This window comes from Gadus macrocephalus, chromosome 16, assembly GCF_031168955.1.
Source record: "Gadus macrocephalus chromosome 16, ASM3116895v1".
In the NCBI taxonomy this organism is placed as follows: domain Eukaryota; kingdom Metazoa; phylum Chordata; class Actinopteri; order Gadiformes; family Gadidae; genus Gadus; species Gadus macrocephalus.
In genome coordinates, this window is record NC_082397.1 from 2,144,888 (window position 1) to 2,168,682 (window position 23,795).

General features: G+C 41.7%; 1 protein-coding gene and 1 long non-coding RNA gene across 2 annotated transcripts in view; both read left to right on the forward strand.

Annotated features, from left to right (window-relative positions):
* LOC132475106 (uncharacterized) overlaps positions 1-23,795 on the forward strand; it is a 444,510-nt gene that overhangs the window by 113,123 nt on the left and 307,592 nt on the right. The window contains exons 5-16 of the mRNA XM_060076081.1: positions 14,395-14,673; positions 14,886-14,933; positions 15,570-15,848; positions 16,061-16,108; positions 16,745-17,023; positions 17,236-17,283; positions 17,920-18,198; positions 18,411-18,458; positions 19,095-19,373; positions 19,586-19,633; positions 20,482-20,559; positions 20,696-20,986. Of these exons, the coding sequence (XP_059932064.1) occupies positions 14,395-14,673; positions 14,886-14,933; positions 15,570-15,848; positions 16,061-16,108; positions 16,745-17,023; positions 17,236-17,283; positions 17,920-18,198; positions 18,411-18,458; positions 19,095-19,373; positions 19,586-19,633; positions 20,482-20,559; positions 20,696-20,986 (2,004 nt within the window). The remainder of the gene's footprint in view (positions 1-14,394; positions 14,674-14,885; positions 14,934-15,569; positions 15,849-16,060; positions 16,109-16,744; positions 17,024-17,235; positions 17,284-17,919; positions 18,199-18,410; positions 18,459-19,094; positions 19,374-19,585; positions 19,634-20,481; positions 20,560-20,695; positions 20,987-23,795) is intronic.
* Positions 232-4,888, forward strand: LOC132475124 (uncharacterized). Its single transcript, XR_009529816.1, has 2 exons — positions 232-806; positions 4,222-4,888. It is a non-coding gene; the product is annotated as an uncharacterized LOC132475124 (long non-coding RNA).

Consider the following 23,795-nt stretch of genomic DNA (forward strand, 5'->3'; position numbering starts at 1 on the left):
AAACAACTTGATTACTTAAAATAAATAAACCAGAAAATGTAAAATAACAACAAAAAATCATAATATACAAATATTACATCAAGCATTAGTTTCCTGCACCTGTCATATGCTTCCCAATGACTGCCAAAAACCGTACCCAGTTCTAAGGTGAAATGTTATAGCTACAGGAAACCTAATGGTACAGAAAACATTGTGAAACATTAAGAAGTAGTATAAAAAAGACGTCTAAATTTGATGTTGAAAAAACGTCCACAAACGACCACATTTGAACTAAACAGCCCATCCACGGAGGTCCCACAGAGGTCAACATTAGACGTCGAAAAAACGACGTCGCCTGGCGATACAAAACAACCCCTTCAGTGGACTGAAATTTGACGACCAATAATGACACAGAAAAGACGTCACTCCGACGGCATTGCGCAGTGTGATCGTGTATACATTTCCTGCAGCTGTCATAGGCATCCAAATGATGTCCAAAAAAATTATGATGTCCCAAAAATGATGTCCAGAATTGGTCATGTACCGACCTGATACAAACGTGATCTGCACGTCTATCCAACGTCCAATATTTAGTGGGTTGGTTATTCGTGGCACTTTGATCAAACACTGAAACAATTTGGTTTACCATAAGTAAACTGAGGAAGTGTTCATTTTTATTTCAGTATTTTTTTTGTCATTATTTTTCAATTAATGCCATCTTCAAATTCTCTTGATTTGTCTTTCAGGGTTCAGTAGCAGACAGGAGAGTTCTGGTCTGATGTCCCCGTCTCTGCCCCTCGAAATGCATGAAGGCGACAGCGAGCTGGGTACGTTTAAGTCTCCTAGGTTTAGGACTAATAAGTAACCTATCCCTCTATATCATAGTTTTTCCCTATCAAAATACATTACACAATACACACACCAGATAATTACAGATCATATAATAACATAATAAGACCTAATTTAATCAATACTTTTTTCTTTTTTTTTAAAGAAGGTCAAAGGTGTGTGGCATGTTCTGGAATATCTTGGGGATCTGGGATAACAATTCTAAACCTATGGCTTGTTTCAAACATAAATCATTTGCATGAGATATGGCACAAATTTTAGATTTTAAACTTTTTGTGGAGGTCGACATTTTACTGAACCCACCAGAGTCCATTTCTATAGCTTCTCAAATGACAAAGACTGGAGAGCACTTGGTCAGACATAGTTCTTGGCAGTAAGATGTGTGTGGGTGTGTGTGTGTGTGTGTGTGTGTGTGTGTGTGTGTGTGTGTGTGTGTGTGTGTGTGTGTGTGTGTGTGTGTGTGTGTGTGTGTGTGTGTGTGTGAGTGATGTAAAAATAGCAAAATGAAGCAGTCTTAACTGGCAGTTCTACTAAAAACCCTCCTGGTCTCTGATTCAATCCAACATTAATCAGTTAAAATATCCATGTAACCCATCTATAATAAAATCCCTCAGATATTAAAGGCCTAATATGTAATATTTACCTATTAAATATACTTTGTTATATATTATGTTGAGTTACTTGACCAATCTAAAATGTTTAAACAATGTTCAAACCCAGAGATATCCATAGTTTTATTTACAGTAATGGTCCGTTGTGCCGTAGGTCAATGTGGATGGCGTCATATGGCCTTTACTCCCTGTGGGGGGAATTCAGGAACCAAGTCAATCGTTTCTGTCTAAACTGTTTAACGAAAGAGTCACCTGAATTTATAACGGTTAGGCTAGTTTATTTGAGTTAAAACGTGCACAAGCATACAACGAACATTCGCCCTGAGTTCGCCCTGCGCCTCTCTATTAGCTTCGCAAGGAGACGTCCCCAAATGGGAAATCAACCTCTGCCGCTCAAAGAGCTGCGCAAGCTGAAGTCTGCCACATTGTCTAATGCGAGGACTTCTTAAACCGTGGCACAGGTCTCAGAAATGCTGAGATGAGCTCTGCTCCACAATAAGGTTGCCGCGGTATACGGTATTACCGGTGTTACCGGTGTTGAGGCCAACACTGATTACACACCGGCAATACCGATTTTTTTTATTTATTTTTTTCAGTAATAAAAAAACATTCAGTAAAAATGAAGCCGTGAAGCCCTAATTCACACACACACGCACACATGTGGCACTTGTGGCGCTTGGTGGGTCAAATTCTCTGGGCGGGCAAGGCAGACAAAGGGGAGCTAACTTGGCCCCTTCTGACGACATTTGGGGCCAAATTCAAAATCAGAGTGTCTGAGCTTTCATTTTTCCAAGGCGGAGCAGGATACCTAGTGCTCGTTTTACACCAAACGTCATTTATAGCCACTGGGGGACCGTAGGCTGGCTAGGGGAACTCATTAATGTTAGAAAACCTCATAAAGGGAGATTTTCATGCCATGGGAAAATATTAAACATCAGCAACTGTTCTAAGACGTCTCACACTCATCCTTATTACAGCAATCACACAGCATCACAAAATACACGTTTTACAAAAATGGCTTAGGGTAGTTTGTTGCTTCCGCTTCGTATTTACTGTTGAGCATGGATTAAAGTTCTCCGTCGCTACGACGGATTTCCGTCATTTGGAGTTCACAGAGGCCACTTGTGAGATCAATGTAGATCCGAGGAGTTTTTTTTTTGGGGGGGGGGGGTAATAGGTACTTTCTCGCATAAAAAAATATTAAAACTTAAGAATGTGATGTATTAACAGCACTGAAGCGAGAATTAAAACAGCTTTTAGCAGCTTTACCGCTACCGCTGCCGCGAAATGCATTCTGGGAAACTTGCATACTGTATACTGCGGTGCAGTCGGTCTGCTGTATACTGCATACTGAATCCCACATTCAGTATGCAGTATACAGTACATACTGCGCAGTATGTAGTCGGCAGTACGGTAGTATGCATTTTCGAACATGGACATAATACACGCGTGTATTATGTCGTCATACGTCAACGCCGGTAAAATTGACAAATTATATAGTGAGTATTTAAAAGGTCTACCGTTAAAATTTACTCTATTTTCTTATATATAAAAGGTTTACTTGAAATAAAACATGTAATGAAAAGTTATGTAGATGCTTGATTTTTTTAGAGAGTAAAATATGAGACAAGCTTTGCAAAAAAAAAAATCTTAGAGTCTAATTGAAAAGACAACAAAAAAATTGCAATAGATGCAAAAGAACAGCTGTTTAAAATCCTCCTCCTGTAAAACAGTATTGGTCGAGCATTTAAACGTGATGGCTGCATTTGGTGCTGACGTCTTATACATTTGTATTTCTTAAGCAGGTGTCAAGTAACCTAACCTGGAACATGTTTCACACACTGCACGTGACTTGGCTGTAGCGCGAATAAAATTTCAGTCAGAAGATTTTTTTTCACTTTAATCCCTGTGTTGAGTCGTTGACGTTGTCTAGATGACGTGACGTGACGTCAGGTCTAGGTCGTGGGCACGGGCCATGGACGGAAGCCGCAAGGCGTATGGCTATTAAAAGTCTGTTGCGACTCTGACAGAGACACAGCGCTCAGGTTGAATTTATGAATGAAACTATGACAGTTCTTTGACAGAACTGTCATAAATTCAACAGAACTTCTGTCGAATTTGATCCGTGATCCGTGAAAACCCTCCTGTTCTCTGATGCAATCCAACATTAATCAGTTAAAATATCCAAGATACACATCTATAATAAAATCCCTCAGATATTAAAGGCCATTATATGTAACATTTATGCATTAAATATACTATGTTATATATTCTGTTGAGTTTTGTATTTGCATAATCCAAAATGTTTCCAACAATGTTCAAACCCAGAGATATCCATAGTTTACTTTACAGCAACGGTCCGCTGCCGTCGGTCAAATGTCTATGGCATCATATGGCCTTACCCCCTAACTTTAAGGAAACACACGAAAACAGTAATCTAGTAGAGGCCTTATTTATTCATATTTTACTTCAATAGCAATCTAGCTTACTACGCTGTGGTACTTTGTCAAGTGGCTCTGGCTAGACACCAAGCTAATGCAGTTTTTGCCACAAAGACTTTACTCAGGCAGTGAGATGAAAAGGCAGGACAAGTAGCCATCAGGGTTTCCCACAGCATTTTACAGCCTATTCTTGTTCCAGGTGTTATTTTGAATAATTGTGTTTAAATAATATTTGAGTAGTCTGTAGTCTATCACGCAAACAAAACCCATTCATTATTGTGCTTCAGTTAAAAAAAAAAAAATCCATTTGTAATTTCTCTTTATTTGTAAAGGACTTTCAGGACTTGTAAAGGATCGTTCTAAATCTGATAAGAAGAAGCTGTCATTCAGTAGCGGACAGGGGGGCCGTCCTGGTGAGCTATCCCCGTCTCCGCCCCTCAAAATGCCGGTGTGGGTGTCAGATTGACTTGGCTGCCAGATCGACTCTGGGTCCTAGATGCGCAATAATGACGCACTTCCTGTAAACGCTGTCTTTTAAATGCGCATGCGCGTTTCATTCATTCCCATGTTATTCCCAAGTATTAACAATCTCCTTTTGATCGTTAATACTAAAAGATCAAGTTTAGTATTAAACTTGATCGTTTCTATGTGGCATTCAGTCGGCCAATGCTGTGGTAAAGTGTGTAAAGTATGACCAAGTGTTTCTTTCGGTTCAATAGATAGAACTTTATCAATCCCCTGTAGGAGAAATTTGTTAATGTTTGTCCCTATAAAACAATAATGGTAAAATAATAAATACAAAACACGACGGTAACTGAGTAAGTCAAACCGTCCAATCTGAAGGCTCTACTTAAGCACTTCCCCTACTCACTTCCACCAATGCAAAGTGAACAGAACTGAGTTGGGGAGGGCGTAGCCTAACTAGTTTGTGTACGACCCAGAGAAACGCAACTCAAATTCAATGTGAACATATATGAGGCTTTAATAAAATCCCGGACGATTTTGAAATTCCGCCACACATTTTTAAAAATGTGTCAAAAAGAGGGCATGTCCGGGCAAAAGAGGACGTCTGGTTACCCTACGTACGGGAAACCCATTTGATTCCTACCTGTAACACCTGTTAAATAGCGGCCCAAATTGGTCGGCGCTATCCTGGTCATTTCTCTGCGTGAGAAATGCGAAGTGTGGCGTGTGAGCGTGTGTCTCACACCGAATGCGTGAGACTTGAGAGCCATGTTACCGATATTATCCCGGATATTGACAGTCGCAGTTCAGCAAAAGAGGCGTAGAAGAAGAAGGGGGCCAGATGTTGACAGTAATGGTTATGGAACTGTGCAGCGCCGTATAACGAATGTATTAAATATGCAAATTTGATCGGACCGGACTGGAAAGTATTACCCGATACAGTGGCGGGTGAAGTGACACAATTCACCCTCCACCATACAAATCCACCCGCAAATGGCATGTGGCGGGTGTTAATTTCCATCCCTGCCATGTACCCATCTTGAATTTAATAGACCATTTTCCTTGCTTTTGAGGAGGTCTCAAAAGCAAAGCATATATATAAATAAATCTATATATATATATTTAAATAGGTGTGTATATATATATATATACATACATATTTTTATTTATTTATCATATACGTAGACCACCAGACCTCCTCGAAGCAACGAAAGTAGTCTATTCAATTCAAGATGGGTGGGCGAGAATAGTGATATAGTACCATACCATCAGTATGAATTTCATTCATAGAATTTCCGAGAGGATGGTCATTGGTCAGATACAGATCTCGTTATAACAATAATTTATATCAATGTAACAAGAAAGGATGTCATGGTACCTACACGGTTATAATTATTTAAATATAATTAACTAAATAATTATGCTTATTTATATCTAATATATATTTTAAACCAATATTAAACCAATGCATTTCAATCGGGAGATTATTTCAGGCTTCAGAAGGGGGGGCGGGCTGCGCAGGATTCATCAAAACAACGTTCCGATTCCTCAAATCTTTTCAGCAGACCCCCTCAAAAACGGAAACTAACCACGTCCCTTAAACCCAGTCTCGCACCAGATTATAGTAAAACTGCCCACAGAGGAAAGGCATTACAATAACGGCTCTAAACATGTGACACGCCTAAATCTTTTTGGCCTATTATTTTCAATAGGCCTGCATCCACGTCACGTGACTGTCATGGTTGCTATGGTGTTTGCCATCAACTGCCCCCCATATCTTTACATTTTCCACAGTTTAGACTTGTAATTAATACTTTTTTTTTTGTGTGAGAGGCAGAGCATGTGAGCGGAGCGGAGCGCCGCGCAATTCCCGCTCCCCGCTCAGGAGGATGTCCGCTCATTCGCTCTGCCGCTCAACGTTGTGCCAGGGCGCTCCGCTCAAAACCGCTCCGCGCTCATCTTAAATGTCCTGCCGCTCCGGCGAAATCGCTCCACGCTCCGCTCAAATTTTAGTAGAAGTACTTCCCAAACTCCATCTTGCTACTCTCGCGGGCACACGAGCCAGTGTTGCGGGGGGGGGGGGGGGGGGGGGGGGGTGGAAGGGTCTCACGTGACGCGTTTTATCCAATCAGGTTGCTTGGATGCTCCCATTGAAACCCATTCTATTCTACGTGAACCACCTACATGTAAGCCGCTAGAAGCAGTTAAAATCGGAGCGGACTGGAGCGGAGTGAAATCCCCGCTCCGGCCTTTGAATTTAAAACCGCTCTGCGCTCCAACCCGCTCCAACCTATTTCTTCCGCTCCGCTCCACCACCCACTCCACGCTCCGCTCCGCTCACATGCTCTGGTGAGAGGTCATTCCTCCCCCTGAGTGTGTATTGACTATTTCTGGTGATTGAAATGCCCATTGCAAGCTTCCTATTTATGTCTAGTGTACCCCTGCTGTCTACAAGCCCCCCCCCCCCCCCCCCCCCCCCCCCCCATATTGATTTGGATAATTGTTGCCACGCCCCAGTGGTGTTGGTGTCATATCTATGAAAGAGGGCAATCAAGTATACTACAATGATGATCAGTTAGGAGGCCGAAGCCCTAAAGGAAGTGATGCAATAGGTAATTCCTGAGTCAAGGACGGTAACAAGTAAGCTATAGACCTGGGGTCTCTTTCATATCAACGGGGGTCAAAGGATGCATACGATGATCAATTTATGGATTCCAAGAAATTACTCGGCAAGTTGTCCCTCTCGTTGCACCTCACCCAGCGGCTCGCTTGCAAGATTTTGGCCTGAAATTCTTCTCAGACCTACACCCTAGCCATCCAACATGCATATCTGAGAATCAGGCCTCTCTTTAATAATGACAAAAAAAGGGGCGTGGTGCCGGCTCCTTTTGACCTTTTGACCCCAGATTTCAAAAACATGTTCACAGGCCAGCTGTATCTACACACCTTTATACACACACATGCAGTGTGAGCCTTTCCTGAAGGGCTGGAGCCCCCCAGTTGATAATCGTATGCATCCTATGAGACCCTCTTTGATATAAAAGAGATCCCAGGTCTATAGCTTACTTGTTAATGTCCTTGACTATTGCATCACTTCCTTTAGGGCTTCGGCCTCCTAATTGATCATTGTAGTATTGTAGGCGCCTGGTCTGTGATGCTCAACAGTGGGATAACCAATCGGAACAGAAACAGGGTTTGCGGTAGGGTTGGGCAATCGTCTACAAGCTTCCATCGTCCGATAGCGCCCCCTAGCGATCGCCGATAGTCGATACTATCGGGGGGGTCATCTTTATAATCATTTTATAATATTAATTATTTCTAATAATTTATCACTTTGAAAAAAATCGTGTTTTTATTTTTCGAATTTTTTCTTCAAATTTTTTCAAATACGATGGTCTTCCCCTTGGACCAGCGTGAGCCGTGAGCCTCCGCTGATTTAAGTTTCGATGCGTCGGCGCCGGCGGCGCTGTCATGATGACACACAGCTCGTAGCTGTGTTCGAAATCGTTCCCTATCACGGATATAGTGCACTATATAGGGTGCTCGCTATTTTGTAGTGTTGTTCGAATTCTCACTGGTTAAAGCTAGGGTGGGTAATTTCTTTACTGTAATATTTGGCAAAACTGTCCTAATAGCCAGTCAGCTATATGTAGGTGAAGTGCTCTGAGAATATCTGCTCATAACTTTGCTCTCCCCTGCCTCTGTGGGCCGCACCCAAAAATTGCCACCGCTCATGTACACTTTGACCAATCAGAGCGAGGCTCCGATTCTCCGTTCTTATTGGCTGTGGGACTGTCCGGTCACCTTGGCAACGACGTTGGTGCGTCCCTGCGTGAGCGTTCACGAGCCTAGCGGTCTGACAGTTTTGTACTACTACGGCGGACAACAAATGAATAGCCGTGTCTTCATCAACGGCCCATAAATTTCCCATTCCCCGGATACCATCAACTAACACCACTAAGACAGAGAAAAAAAGAGGAAAGACACTTGTTGAAAGGACAGCTACTAAAAGGGAGGCGGAGAGAGCTCGAAATAAAACCAGAGTAAACATCGGCGTGGCTTATGAGCGATGGAGAGAGTTACGTGACCGGAGAAACTTAAAATCGGACGCTGAGATGGCTATATTTCTTATAGACAGGTAAGGAATTGTGCTATCCCTCCATGGTATATTGCGATGAATATGTAAAGTGTCGGCTGGTATGTTTTTTTACTAAGCAAAGCCACGATAACCGTTACATTACGGTTCTGTAATGTAACCATTTCAATACGGTTCTGTAGGATGTCTTGCATCAGCCGATGGTTCTTTTCCCGGTCCGTTTTATAGGTTAGTTATGGTCACACCAACCCTGGCTGTCGGAATAACACAGAGATTGTGCTAACACGTGTCCTAGGCTTCAACTCAACTGTGGATAATGTCCGAGTCACGTTTGTATAAAAGCAACGTTGACACAACTGCCAAGATAAGCACTGCGAGGGAAGTCTAGCATATGATATTCCATGTATTGTTATAACGTTGTTGCAAGCTAGCAGCAGCCTAGCTCAGTTTCGCGATCGCTTTGAAGTGACGGTTTCCTTGTGTGTAATCTGGCTTTCTGTGTTATTTTATCAAATATATATATTTTTTCAGCACAGTACTGTACATACACAATGATGGACAACGACAGTAAAGAGATCATATCGATTGTCAATATTGATAAGAGGGAGACCTAGAAGAATTCTGTTATCATGGAGAAGGAGTTTTTTTTTTTTTTTTTGCTTTTGTTCTTATGCTAACGAACTACAGTTGCAATTAGTTTGCTATCTTGCTTGGCTGATACAGCTACCTTTCTTAGGCCTACCAGCGCAATGGCAATGATTTTAAGATAACATACATGGTATGTCTGTGAGTAAGATGTTGATGCTATATATGTACTTATGTAGCAATCAGCACTAATGTTTAATTACCTCGGAATCGGACATGGTGTTTCGTCTTCCTATCAATGTAACTGAATTCACATGAACGCGCATAACTGACGTTCGGTGGGAGGACCTACAGCAGGTAGCGTGGCAGGGACGGGCCAGAGAGCACGCGACGGAATCTCAACGGCTGTTTTCTCCAAAATCGCCCACCCTAGCTTTAATTTCATGCCCTATATGCACTTAAAATACCCAAAATGTGAGTGTACATATGATGTTCCCTACGTGTTACTCCCATATACCACAATGCAATGCAGTCGTGTTTTTCCGGAGGAGAAGAAGAAGCTCAATAACCGCAAGCGGCGAAAACGACTACATTTAATGATGCAGTCTCCGGCTTTCGTTTAGAAATATCAACAATTTATTTGGGATTTAACAAGAAAATGAAACATTCAAAATTAATAAGAAAAACCTTGTTCAAGGAAATGTAACATTCAACATCAATACAACCTCCAGCTTTCCTCTAGAGTGCCCGGTTTGTTTACACAATCTGGGCACATCTGTCTGCGTCACACAAATACCCGGCGCATTTACTGACGCAAATGACGTTTAGAAATGTTCAGCGTAGTGTCCGAATTCTCGTTTGTTCATTCCTTATGTAGTGCACTATGTCATGAACACTATAGGGAATAGTGAGTGAGTGAATAGGGAACGATTTCGAACACAGCTCATGTACCACAGCTGTGACCCGGAAATGGTGCAGCGGGGTGTGATGTCATTTCGCCGTGCGAGCAGACCGGTAGGTTTCGAGCCCCTCCCCTCTCCTCTCGCAGCAATGAGTGAATACGGCAGGTCAGCGCTACATAGTATGTTTTCCACCGGTGCCAGTTAATTTCAATTACAATTTGCGGGGCTTTTTAAGTTGAAAAAATAGCTACCACAGCGCTTTAAAAAAAAAAATAAAAATAAAAAAAAATATTATTAAAATATAATTATCGCCTTTTTATCGGCTACTTGAGACGATCGACGATGGATTCCATCTATCATCGATAGTCGATAGAATCGACTATCGGCCCATCCCTAGTTTGCGGTGAAATCGAACTAATGACCTTTATGTATAAGGTGCGGGGGAAAGGGAGGGAGGCAAAAGGCAACTCAAATCAATTCATATTGGTCGATATTGCAACTTAGCCTACGTTGACACGAAGCTATGAAAGGTAAGCCGTCTTTGTCTAAAACTATCTTAGGACTTCGTAACATTTGAGTATACCTTATGAGGCTACTGTATGATATTATATGCGCATTGGTTTCATGAGAACTTAATACGATCAGTGCCGTATGGGTTTTGTTGAAGGGGTATATTGGTCGGGCTATACTGTGCTATTGTAATGGGAAAAAGTGTATACTCCACTTGTGTGTACTCCACTTGTGTTCTGTAGACTCCTGCGGCCCTATTTTTACGGTCTGAAACGCAAGTGAGAAGCGCCAAGCGCAAGTTGCTTTGTGGACGGTTCTATGTCGATGTTCCTATTTTACCTGCGCAAAAATGACTCTTGCGCCCGGAGCAAATCTAAAAAGAGTTGGGCTGGGGGTAAACGATTATTTATTAAACGATTAATCGGGCGATTATTTTATCGATTAGTCGACTAATCTAATGACTAATTGGACGATTATCTATTTTTCTGTTGCTCGATTGATAAAAACCATAATGTATCTCAAATAAATACCAATAAATTCTTAATAATATACTTTATTTAATACGGAACCCGTAAAGGGACATGAAAAAAATGTGTGCGCATACTCTCTTGCGCTCCGCCTCCAACTACGAGATGGTTAGTTACATCTTTCCTGCTGTCGGCTCCCAGACCGAGGAGCACAGGTGATACGTTCCCTCCAGGTCCGATGCGCTCTCGGGGGCATGACCCTTCACTTTGACCGACAGTGAGTCTGCTTATAGGTCGGAATATGATGGAATGAAGCGGCCACCGATTCTTGACAGGCTGGGTACTTTATTCTTACACACAACCGGACTCGTTCATGACTTCACTAGACTGACACGCACGCTATCGCTCGCTCTCCTCGCTCGTCCACCTACTCGCTGACGACACACACACACACACACACACACACACACACACACACACACACACACTCTGCCAGTGATATGCGCACGATATTTCCCCGTGCTCATGAGGTACTTTCTCGTGCGCACGAGATACTTTCTCGTGCGCATGGGATACTTTCTCGTTTGAGATGCTCCAACATTGCTGTCGTGCTCTTGTGATATGCCAACTCCATTTGGCAAAGAGTGCAAATCACAACACCTTTCCGTTTAGGACTTAACTTGAAGTATTTCCATACCGTTGATGATTTTGTGCGTGGACATTTTCGTTTATTGTGACTTTCGTCCATTTAGCATTTTTTTTTTTCTCGTGTGGCGAAAATCGTCGACGGAGAAATTTCACGTCGACGAATTTTTGACGTCGACGCGTCGACATCATCGACGCGTCGCTACAGCTCTAGTCTGAAGTAGCCTAATTACCGGTAGGTGTGGTTTGTGTGTAATACAAGGAAAAATTACACACAAACCTTTCATAGGCTTGTAACAGGTTTGTAGGCTCGCCCCTAGCCCAGCCTACTACAGTTGATGTATTACTATAATATTAAGTACCTTTGCTGTATGGTCTAAGGCAGTGGTTTTCAAACTGTGAGGCGCGCCCCCCCTGGGGGGCGCCAGAGTTCTTCAGGGGGGGCGCGACGTGAGAAAAAAATAAACCCGAAAAACCCACTGAAAGTCATGATTCAAATCATCAGTCGTACTTCAACAGTAGAAGTAACCTAACTAAATCAATTTTCAACCGTTTATTTTTGTGCAAACCATTTAACAAATCTACACACTTGTATCTCAATAATATCGAAACAGAATTTCGATATCATTTAAAATGTCTTCAGAATCACAGTTTTAGTTTCATACCGCTTCGTTTTCAGCTGTTTTCATTGAAGACGTCAGCCCATTCTGATAAACCTACTTCTAGACATCGTAACTCATTCCTTTTTCAACCGTTTACCATCGTTCAAACCATTAAGCAAATCTACACACTTGTATCTTATATTCTATGGAAACGGAATTTTGATAGCATTTATACTTTTTCAGAATCACAGTTTTAGTTTCAAACCGGCATCGTTTTCAGTTGCTTATAATAATTTAGGTCACCATAGCAACGCCGGTAAACAAACCCCGCCGAATAGTAGAATCTCTGGACTGAAAAGGCTGATCTGATTCGACTGGCAGTTTACACAGATTAAGATGTTCAAATGTATTTAAAAAAGGTTAAGCTAAAACATGCTTAGATAAAGTTGTTAAATTGTGTTAAGAAATGTGTTTAAAAACGCACAAAGATGTAATGTTTCAGAATAACGTTTAAAATGTTACAAGAATAATGAATACAACCTTACACTTGGAATGTGTATGGTTGACATCGTAAGACTGACTGATGATCCTTTTTCATATCGTAGGACAAATATCTGATAAGACGGTGGTAAAGCCAAGGACAAAAAACAAAGGTAAGGGTTTTGCTGTGATCCTTGGCTCCTCTGAATACATATTAGATATTTTCTTCTAAAAATGCTGATTTGACCGGAAACCTTTCATAGGCTTGTTAGAGGTTTGTAGGTTCGCCCTAGCCCAGCCTACTACAATTTGTGTTTTACTTATTAAGTACCTTTGCTGTATGGTCTATGTACAGATAAATATAAATATTAATGCATAGCAGTACACACCTACCTACCTGTACTTAAAACATTGGGCCAAATAGTAGGCCCCCAAACATATAGGTTACATTAAGAGCACAGACAACGGACAACGTTTGACCGAGCTGGCCCAAGACAGAACACCTCACCGACCGCATCTCACTTGAATTACTATATAACGAGAAACTGCTGATTCTTATGGAAAAGTGACCTTAATGTAGCATATTTTGATTAAACCAAGTCTAGCAAACAAACATCTTATTGATGAGATATGTTGTGGGGGACAAGGTGGTAGGACAAACGGTTTAAAATATACAGAGGTCAAGAAGAGTTTAATCAATGTCTCTTAAATTCTGTTGTCCACGATTCAGGACTATGGGCCCTATCTTGCATCCGGCGCAAGTGACTTAGTCACTGGCGCATGTGTCGTTGCTAGTTTACAACTGGCGCAGACCGTTCTTTTCCCACCACCGCCACTCGCCGGTAAATTAGGGATTGATCATGCGCCCCAAGGGGCGGTTCGGCGGAAGGAGGAGGCGTGTTCTGGCGCAAACGGTATTTTGCCGTTTCTGAATACCATTGCGCTACTGACCAGGAAATACCTGGTTTAAAGTCAGTGGCGCGTTGTTCAGATGCTATTTTAAGGGCGCATGCATACATGCGCATGCGATGCATACGGATTGCTTGTGCACCTCGCGCATACACTTTGCTTCTCCCATCTACCTAGCCGCACATTCTTGGTAAATTATTTGGGAAAGAACAGCTGATGCAGCGGTAATAAGTTGTACTTTTAAATCAATGCATCTGCAAACACCGTACAGCAAACACATATTTTCTTGACAGAGACATCGTGTAGGCCTACATGCCCATAACTTTTAGGATTGATGAGTATTTGATCGTGAAAAACATTGTTTTACCGCGTGAGTGTTAAAAAGAATGAATGAATGCGGGCGCGCGTGTGTGCTCTGTTTAAACACACGCAAACTAAACACGTAACGCATAATACAATCAATGGCAATGTCTATTACCGCGGGGACACATGCATATTAGGATAGCATACAATACTGATAAGAAACAATGTTTATAATGTATTGCGTATATCATTAAATAGAACCACAGTTACCATATGTTATATCATATAGCCTACGTTTTCTTTGCCGAAATTTATTTGAGGACTCAGTATTTCTGAAGTTGTGGAAGAAAACCCCTTGTTCCATGTGTGAATTAGGCCATATTATTTGGCAATAAACTGAGCCATTTGCAGTTTGAAATTCATTCATTGAATTCATTCTTCCCACTTGCGTTTCAGACCGTTAAAATAGGGCCCTATGTGTTGAACACCCTGCCTGAACTATCGTGTTTGCACGTCGTCATTTTATATTGCCTTTTGATTTCTCTTCCAGGGGAGCTTCAAAGGATCCATTATGAATTTGTGAAGACAGTTAAAATCGCAGTTATCAGAGGTCTCCTGGATGACCTTTTGCAGCAGAAAGTGTTCAGTACTGAGGAGAAAGACTCTGTGATGGAGAAGAAGAAGATCAAAACGGACATGGCAAGGTGTCTGATCGACATGGTTATCGGGAAAGGGGAGAAACAAAGTCGGATAATGATTAAAAATATGAAGAAGAGGGACCCTGACTTATGCTCCACCCTGGGTCTGATCTCTTCTCCTGCTGGTGTGGGTGAGTTGTTACCATGAATGTACTTTTTAAAGAAACGGTCAGTACCTGCTTTGTTTTGACAAGAGGGGAGCTTCTTTGTCCTTTAATCCACTGGGATCCACTGATTCATTATCGTCCACTCGGGATTACATTTGTGTGGAATACAACCTTACACTTGGAAGGTGTATGGTTGACATCGTAAGACTGACTGACGATCCTTTTTCATATCGTAGGACAAATATCCGTTAAGACGGTGGCAAAGCCAAGGACACAAAAAAAAGGTAAGGGTTTTGCTGTGATCCTTGGCTCCTCTGAGTACATATTAGATATTTTCTTCTAAAAATGCTGATTTGACCGGAAACCTTTCATAGGCTTGTTAGAGGTTTGTAGGTTCGCCCTAGCCCAGCCTACTACAATTTGTGTTTTACTTATTAAGTACCTTTGCTGTATGGTCTATGTACAGATAAATATAAATATTAATGCATAGCAGTACACACCTACCTACCTGTACTTAAAACATTGGGCCAAATAGTAGGCCCCCAAACATATAGGTTACATTAAGAGCACAGACAACGGACAACGTTTGACCGAGCTGGCCCAAGACAGAACACCTCACCGACCGCATCTCACTTGAATTACTATATAACGAGAAACTGCTGATTCTTATGGAAAAGTGACCTTAATGTAGCATATTTTGATCAAACCAAGTCTAGCAAACAAACATCTTATTGATGAGATATGTTGTGGGGGAGAAGGTGGTAGGACGAACGGTTTAAAATATACAGAGGTCAAGAAGAGTTTTATCAATGTCTCTTAAATTCTGTTGTCCACAATTCAGGACTATGTGTTGAACACCCTGCCTGAACTATCGTGTTTGCACGTCGTCATTTTATATTGCCTTTTGATTTCTCTTCCAGGGGAGCTTCAAAGGATCCATTCTGAATTTGTGAAGACAGTTAAAATCGCAGTTATCAGAGGTCTCCTGGATGACCTTTTGCAGCAGAAAGTGTTCAGTACTGAGGACAAAGACTCTGTGATGGAGAAGAAGAAGATCAAAACGGACATGGCAAGGTGTCTGATCGACATGGTTATCGGGAAAGGGGAGAAACAAAGTCGGATAATGATTGAAAGTATGAAGAAGAGGGACCCTGACTTATGCTCCACCCTGGGTCTGATCTCTTCTCCTGCTGGTGTGGGTGAGTTGTTACCATGAATGTACTTTTTAAAGAAACGGTCAGTACCTGCTTTGTTTTGACAAGAGGGGAGCTTCTTTGTCCTTAAATCCACTGGGATCCACTGATTCATTATCGTCCACTCCGGATTACATTTGTGTGGAATACAACCTTACACTTGGAAGGTGTATGGTTGACATCGTAAGACTGACTGACGATCCTTTTTCATATCGTAGGACAAATATCCGATAAGACGGTGGTAAAGCCAAGGACACAAAACAAAGGTAAGGGTTTTGCTGTGATCCTTGGCTCCTCTGAGTACATATTAGATATTTTCTTCTAAAAATGCTGATTTGACCGGAAACCTTTCATAGGCTTGTTAGAGGTTTGTAGGTTCGCCCTAGCCCAGCCTAATACAATTTGTGTTTTACTTATTAAGTACCTTTGCTGTATGGTCTATGTACAGATAAATATAAATATTAATGCATAGCAGTACACACCTACCTACCTGTACTTAAAACATTGGGCCAAATAGTAGGCCCCCAAACATATAGGTTACATTAAGAGCACAGACAACGGACAACGTTTGACCGAGCTGGCCCAAGACAGAACACCTCACCGACCGCATCTCCCTTGAATTACTATATAACGAGAAACTGCTGATTCTTATGGAAAAGTGACCTTAATGTAGCATATTTTGATCAAACCAAGTCTAGCAAACAAACATCTTATTGATGAGATATGTTGTGGGGGACAAGGTGGTAGGACGAACGGTTTAAAATATACAGAGGTCAAGAAGAGTTTTATCAATGTCTCTTAAATTCTGTTGTCCACAATTCAGGACTATGTGTTGAACACCCTGCCTGAACTATCGTGTTTGCACGTCGTCATTTTATATTGCCTTTTGATTTCTCTTCCAGGGGAGCTTCAAAGGATCCATTCTGAATTTGTGAAGACAGTTAAAATCGCAGTTATCAGAGGTCTCCTGGATGACCTTTTGCAGCAGAAAGTGTTCAGTACTGAGGACAAAGACTCTGTGATGGAGAAGAAGAAGATCAAAACGGACATGGCAAGGTGTCTGATCGACATGGTTATCGGGAAAGGGGAGAAACAAAGTCGGATAATGATTGAAAGTATGAAGAAGAGGGACCCTGACTTATGCTCCACCCTGGGTCTGATCTCTTCTCCTGCTGGTGTGGGTGAGTTGTTACCATGAATGTACTTTTTAAAGAAACGGTCAGTACCTGCTTTGTTTTGACAAGAGGGGAGCTTCTTTGTCCTTAAATCCACTGGGATCCACTGATTCATTATCGTCCACTCCGGATTACATTTGTGTGGAATACAACCTTACACTTGGAAGGTGTATGGTTGACATCGTAAGACTGACTGACGATCCTTTTTCATATCGTAGGACAAATATCCGATAAGACGGTGGTAAAGCCAAGGACACAAAACAAAGGTAAGGGTTTTGCTGTGATCCTTGGCTCCTCTGAGTACATATTAGATATTTTCTTCTAAAAATGCTGATTTGACCGGAAACCTTTCATAGGCTTGTTAGAGGTTTGTAGGTTCGCCCTAGCCCAGCCTAATACAATTTGTGTTTTACTTATTAAGTACCTTTGCTGTATGGTCTATGTACAGATAAATATAAATATTAATGCATAGCAGTACACACCTACCTACCTGTACTTAAAACATTGGGCCAAATAGTAGGCCCCCAAACATATAGGTTACATTAAGAGCACAGACAACGGACAACGTTTGACCGAGCTGGCCCAAGACAGAACACCTCACCGACCGCATCTCACTTGAATTACTATATAACGAGAAACTGCTGATTCTTATGGAAAAGTGACCTTAATGTAGCATATTTTGATCAAACCAAGTCTAGCAAACAAACATCTTATTGATGAGATATGTTGTGGGGGACAAGGTGGTAGGACGAACGGTTTAAAATATACAGAGGTCAAGAAGAGTTTAATAAATGTCTCTTAAATTCTGTGGTCCACAATTCAGGACTATGTGTTGAACACCCTGCCTGAACTATCGTGTTTGCACGTCGTCATTTTATATTGCCTTTTGATTTCTCTTCCAGGGGAGCTTCAAAGGATCCATTCTGAATTTGTGAAGACAGTTAAAATCGCAGTTATCAGAGGTCTCCTGGATGACCTTTTGCAGCAGAAAGTGTTCAGTACTGAGGACAAAGACTCTGTGATGGAGAAGAAGAAGATCAAAACGGACATGGCAAGGTGTCTGATCGACATGGTTATCGGGAAAGGGGAGAAACAAAGTCGGATAATGATTGAAAGTATGAAGAAGAGGGACCCTGACTTATGCTCCACCCTGGGTCTGATCTCTTCTCCTGCTGGTGTGGGTGAGTTGTTACCATGAATGTACTTTTTAAAGAAACGGTCAGTACCTGCTTTGTTTTGACAAGAGGGGAGCTTCTTTGTCCTTAAATCCACTGGGATCCACTGATTCATTATCGTCCACTCGGGATTACATTTGTGTGGAATACAACCTTACACTTGGAAGGTGTATGGTTGACATCGTAAGACTGACTGACGATCCTTTTTCATATCGTAGGACAAATATCCGATAAGACGGTGGTAAAGCCAAGGACACAAAACAAAGGTAAGGGTTTTGCTGTGATCCTTGGCTCCTCTGAGTACATATTAGATATTTTCTTCTAAAAATGCTGATTTGACCGGAAACCTTTCATAGGCTTGTTAGAGGTTTGTAGGTTCGCCCTAGCCCAGCCTACTACAATTTGTGTTTTACTTATTAAGTACCTTTGCTGTATGGTCTATGTACAGATAAATATAAATATTAATGCATAGCAGTACACACCTACCTACCTGTACTTACAACATTGGGCCAAATAGTAGGCCCCCAAACATATAGGTTACATTAAGAGCACAGACAACGGACAACGTTTGACCGAGCTGGCCCAAGACAGAACACCTCACCGACTGCATCTCACTTGAATTACTATATAACGAGAAACTGCTGATTCTTATGGAAAAGTGACCTTAATGTAGCATATTTTGATTAAACCAAGTCTAGCAAACAAACATCTTATTGATGAGATATGTTGTGGGGGACAAGGTGGTAGGACAAACGGTTTAAAATATACAGAGGTCAAGAAGAGTTTAATCAATGTCTCTTAAATTCTGTTGTCCACAATTCAGGACTATGTGTTGAACACCCTGCCTGAACTATCGTGTTTGCACGTCATCATTTTATATTGCCTTTTGATTTCTCTTCCAGGGGAGCTTCAAAGGATCCATTATGAATTTGTGAAGACAGTTAAAATCGCAGTTATCAGAGGTCTCCTGGATGACCTTTTGCAGCAGAAAGTGTTCAGTACTGAGGACAAAGACTCTGTGATGGAGAAGAAGAAGATCAAAACGGACATGGCAAGGTGTCTGATCGACATGGTTATCGGGAAAGGGGAGAAACAAAGTCGGATAATGATTGAAAGTATGAAGAAGAGGGACCCTGACTTATGCTCCACCCTGGGTCTGATCTCTTCTCCTGCTGGTGTGGGTGAGTTGTTACCATGAATGTACTTTTTAAAGAAACGGTCAGTACCTGCTTTGTTTTGACAAGAGGGGAGCTTCTTTGTCCTTAAATCCACTGGGATCCACTGATTCATTATCGTCCACTCGGGATTACATTTGTGTGGAATACAACCTTACACTTGGAAGGTGTATGGTTGACATCGTAAGACTGACTGACGATCCTTTTTCATATCGTAGGACAAATATCCGATAAGGCGGTGGCAAAGCCAAGGACACAAAATAAAGGTAAGGGTTTTGCTGTGATCCTTGGCTCCTCTGAGAACATATTAGATATTTTCTTCTAAAAATGCTGATTTGACCGGAAACCTTTCATAGGTTTGTTGCAGGTTTGTGGACTCACCCTAACCCCGTAAATCAGTGGCGATTTCTCTAAGACTACAAGGGAAGCTTGGCCTCACCTAAAACTTAAAAAGTCAAATATATACTGTTGTGTTAACATTTCATTGACTAAAAATGCGTTAGAAAACTTCCATCTCGAAGACGAGTTTGTTCAGAATCAGCTGCTTATCGCAGGTCGACTGACTATATTTCCTTCTCATAAATTCCCATAGCGCCACAGTGCATTTGCTTATTGAAAGTAACCGTCTACCGACTTCAATGGGGCTGCGTAGAAAAACTTTCTCTGGAACTTTGCCTGGATCTTTTGTGCGTTACAGTTTTGACTCTAAGATTGACTTTTTGACTTGTCTACCCTTTGTTTGAATCCCTCCAATGAATAAATATTTTTGCCTGGGTCTGCACCTGGGTCCTTATCTGCAACCCTTAACAATGGAGTTGGACAGTGCAATGCCTCAGCTTTACAAAATGTTCTCATTAGTGGCAACAATAGGAGCTACATCTGCAGGTGTAGAAAGGAGCTTCTCCTGTTTAAAGTGGCTCAAGTCCTACACCCGTAACACAATGGGCCAAGGCCGTTTAACCAGCCTTTCCCTGCTGGCCACTGAGAGGACAATGATGGTCACTGGAAAAGACAGCTAGTTGGTATCACAGGGTCACAGAGCATTTCCTTGAAAGGGAACAGGGCAGAATTTACCCATAAATAAATTGACAATTTATATAATGTACGTCTTCAGGAAATGGAGGCCTGAAAAGAAATGGAAATAAATCAGAAGAAGTGGCCAATAAGAAACCTTGCACGGTTGATGTGTCAGGTGAGCGGGTGTCATCTTTTGAATCAGATGATTGGTCTCAGGACAAATGTTTAAGAAGTATGTTTCATGAGTGTTTTATCTTTTGAGATGACTTGATCTGCCTGTATGTGGATTGTCTTTGTCTTTTTTTTCCCAGACAGCATCACTGAAAACCGCTCCATAGGGAAGACTCTGACTGACAAGGAGCTCATGAATGTGGCCAAAACGCTGGGAAATGAGTGGGAGCAGATTGCCATCCATCTGCAAATAACGACCAAAGCTTTGGAGGACATCAAGGCAGAACATAGATCTGTGGCCATGCAGAAGCTGAAGATGTTGGTGATGTGGAAGTGCCGAAGACCACCAGGAGAGGCCACAGCTCAGGACCTGCTGAAAGGTCTGGAAGACCTGGAGGACGTACCGGCCGAGACTCGTCAGTTATTGACAGGTAGCGTACTTCACCCACACACGGTGAACGTCCAGACCATTTGAGCAGCTCCCCTCTTTTACAGGATCCATTAGTTTACATTACATATTATTTGTGGTAGTAATGTAATGTGGTCGCAGTTGCAATTGAGTTTAACTTGTTTTTTGTATGTGCACTAAGGACGTGTCTCTTTGCTTCCTCAGACTTGATTAAGCAGTAGCCATAGTCAACTAGATGGCTCTGTCCAAAGAGAACAATGAAGATATGCAGAATAACCTGAAACAGTGAAGCTGTCTGTGAATGCATCCTGGTCGTTGGGATACGGCCAGATGATGACAACAGAGACATTATTCTAAAGTGTAAGCAGCCGTAAGAGCTAGGCTCTTGTCGAGTCCATCTTTACCGTATAAACTCTTTAAATGGCACAATTGCTCATAAAGCTTTGCTCCACCAGTGGTCAAGATGCACATACTTTGTATGTACCAAGGCATTTTTGAAGCGTTAGCATCAGTTGGGACCCTGTGCTGTGTTATCGGCCCCTTCCACAATAATTAAAATATGGACAGATTTATTAAATTCTGTACTTTTAGATTACATTTATCTAACTGACACTTAAGTGCAAAGCGACTTACAGTAATTGCATTCCACAATGGGAGATTCAACCCAAAAAGAGCAGGAATCGTGCAAGTACATGAAATGCATTCGGTAAGGAAACTTCTTTAAGTGCTAAATTATAGAAACAAGAGATGAGTTTTCAGTCTGCAATCTTTTTCCAAATGTCTTGAACTTAAAGTAATTAATGATGTCATGTTTAGAATAGGTCCTCCTTCCTTTGCTATTACTAAGCTGTTCCCCTCAGGTACCTCCTATAGACAAGACTAGATGGTTGAGATCACAGAGTTTCTGAAACAAGTTGACTATATGCCAAAGAAAGATAATGATCATTGCTAGTATTGTGTCAGTTCATTGTTTTTATATATATTATGTTAACTTTCTGAGCCCGAGCCAGGAAGGTTCAGACGTCTGTTTGGGGAAACAATAAAAGTGGTTTGTGGGAAAGGCTGCCTTCTTGCTTCATTGTCCAACATATTTCTGTAGTAGTCATTCCAACATATTCAATATCAATTAAAACGTTAATGACATTAATATAATTCAACAGCATTCAATAGATTATGGGATACATTAGTGTAAAGCTATTAGTCCCATTCAGCTCAATGATTAGTAATTATGATGTTGACTTGGCGTTTTTACATTTTACATTGCGTTCAATGTAAAAGGACCTTTTCTTGTAAGCTGGTACCTATAGTTTTACATTTACAGACTTAACTAGAATTCTTACCATTCCTGAAGAAATGGTACTTGCACTGCCTCTACATCTGTGTATTTGTTTGTGTATGTGTACATATGTTTGCGTATGTATGCAGCAAATTGTATCAATTCAATTTTATTTCAATTCAATTTTATTTGTATAGCCCATAATCACCATTACAGTCTCAAAGAGCTTAACAGGCCAAATATTTGTGACACCCCCCTTTACCCATGCCCCCACACGGGCAAGAAAAAACTCCCTTGAATCAGCAAGGAAGAAATCTTGAGATTTCTTCTTGATCTGGTTCTCACAAGGCCATCTTGGAATCCTGGAGGTCTTCAAGTCAGGTGATCTCATACTTGCTGATAAGGGATTTCTAATCTTAGCCATTGTGCCAGAAGGAGTTAGTGTCAACATACCTCCATTTTTTAATCATGGCAGGTTGAAAGAGTGATCAAATTAACTTAAGACATTGCAGGGACCAGGATCCATGTTGAAAGGGCAAAAGCCCATTTGAAAGAATTTAAAATCCTGCGTTTCATTCCGCACAGCTTGCGAAGCGACGCTGATGTGGTGGTGCAGCTCTGCTGTGCTTTAGTGAATCCAGAATCCATTGAGGATTTTCGATTCATCTGGATAAATTAGTTCCAGTTTGCAGAGCCCACCACAGTGAAATAAAATGTACTTGAATTTGGTGTTTGAATCGCTTTCAGCAGAATTAAAAAAAAACACAACAAATGATATCACTAAATTAAGGTATAATTACCTTCATTATACCCATTGTTCTCCTTGGATGTTTTGGATCATTAGCATCCCTGTTCGAAGGTACCTTCATCCTGATGAAGGTAGAAGGACTTCTCCTGCACTGAGAGCTCAACCGTATGGTCCCGCCACCAGAATGGGCCCTTCACCTCAACGATGTCTGTCTCTTCCACCAGACCATCGGGGAGGCTTCGCCTTATGGGCTTAGGCGAAGCTGCGAGCGGAGCCCAATCAATGTACTCCTGCTGGACCCCAGTCAAAAAACGTAAGGCACCAGGGCACATAAGACTCAAAGAAGCAGAGGATGTGCATAACACAACAGCCTAATAAAAAACGAATTCCTCCTAGATCAAGCAAGGCGATGATCAAGAGAAAGAAGTGAGTCTGTAAAGACTCCGGCCCCAATCCGTGCTTCATGGAATCCATGAAAAGTGAAGAGAAAAACCAGAGTAATACGGTTTCGATTAGGTCCGCTACCACCGGGGGCGGAGCTATGGAGTTCGACTCTACAACAAGGGGCTTCTCTCGTCCGTTTCTTATTTGAAAAAAAAAACGGCGGCAGTGCTATACTGGCCGACAAAACCAACTCGTCAATTGGTTAGCCAATAGGAACCCCTCTAGTCCGGCGGGAGAGAAATACTGGCAGTCAAGTCCAACTCGCCAGTCGGCGAGAGGAATTTTAACGATGCCGCTTAAAAGAACATGCCTATATTCTTAAGCTGTAGAAGGGGTCCCGGACTCCAACACAGTGTTGCCGAG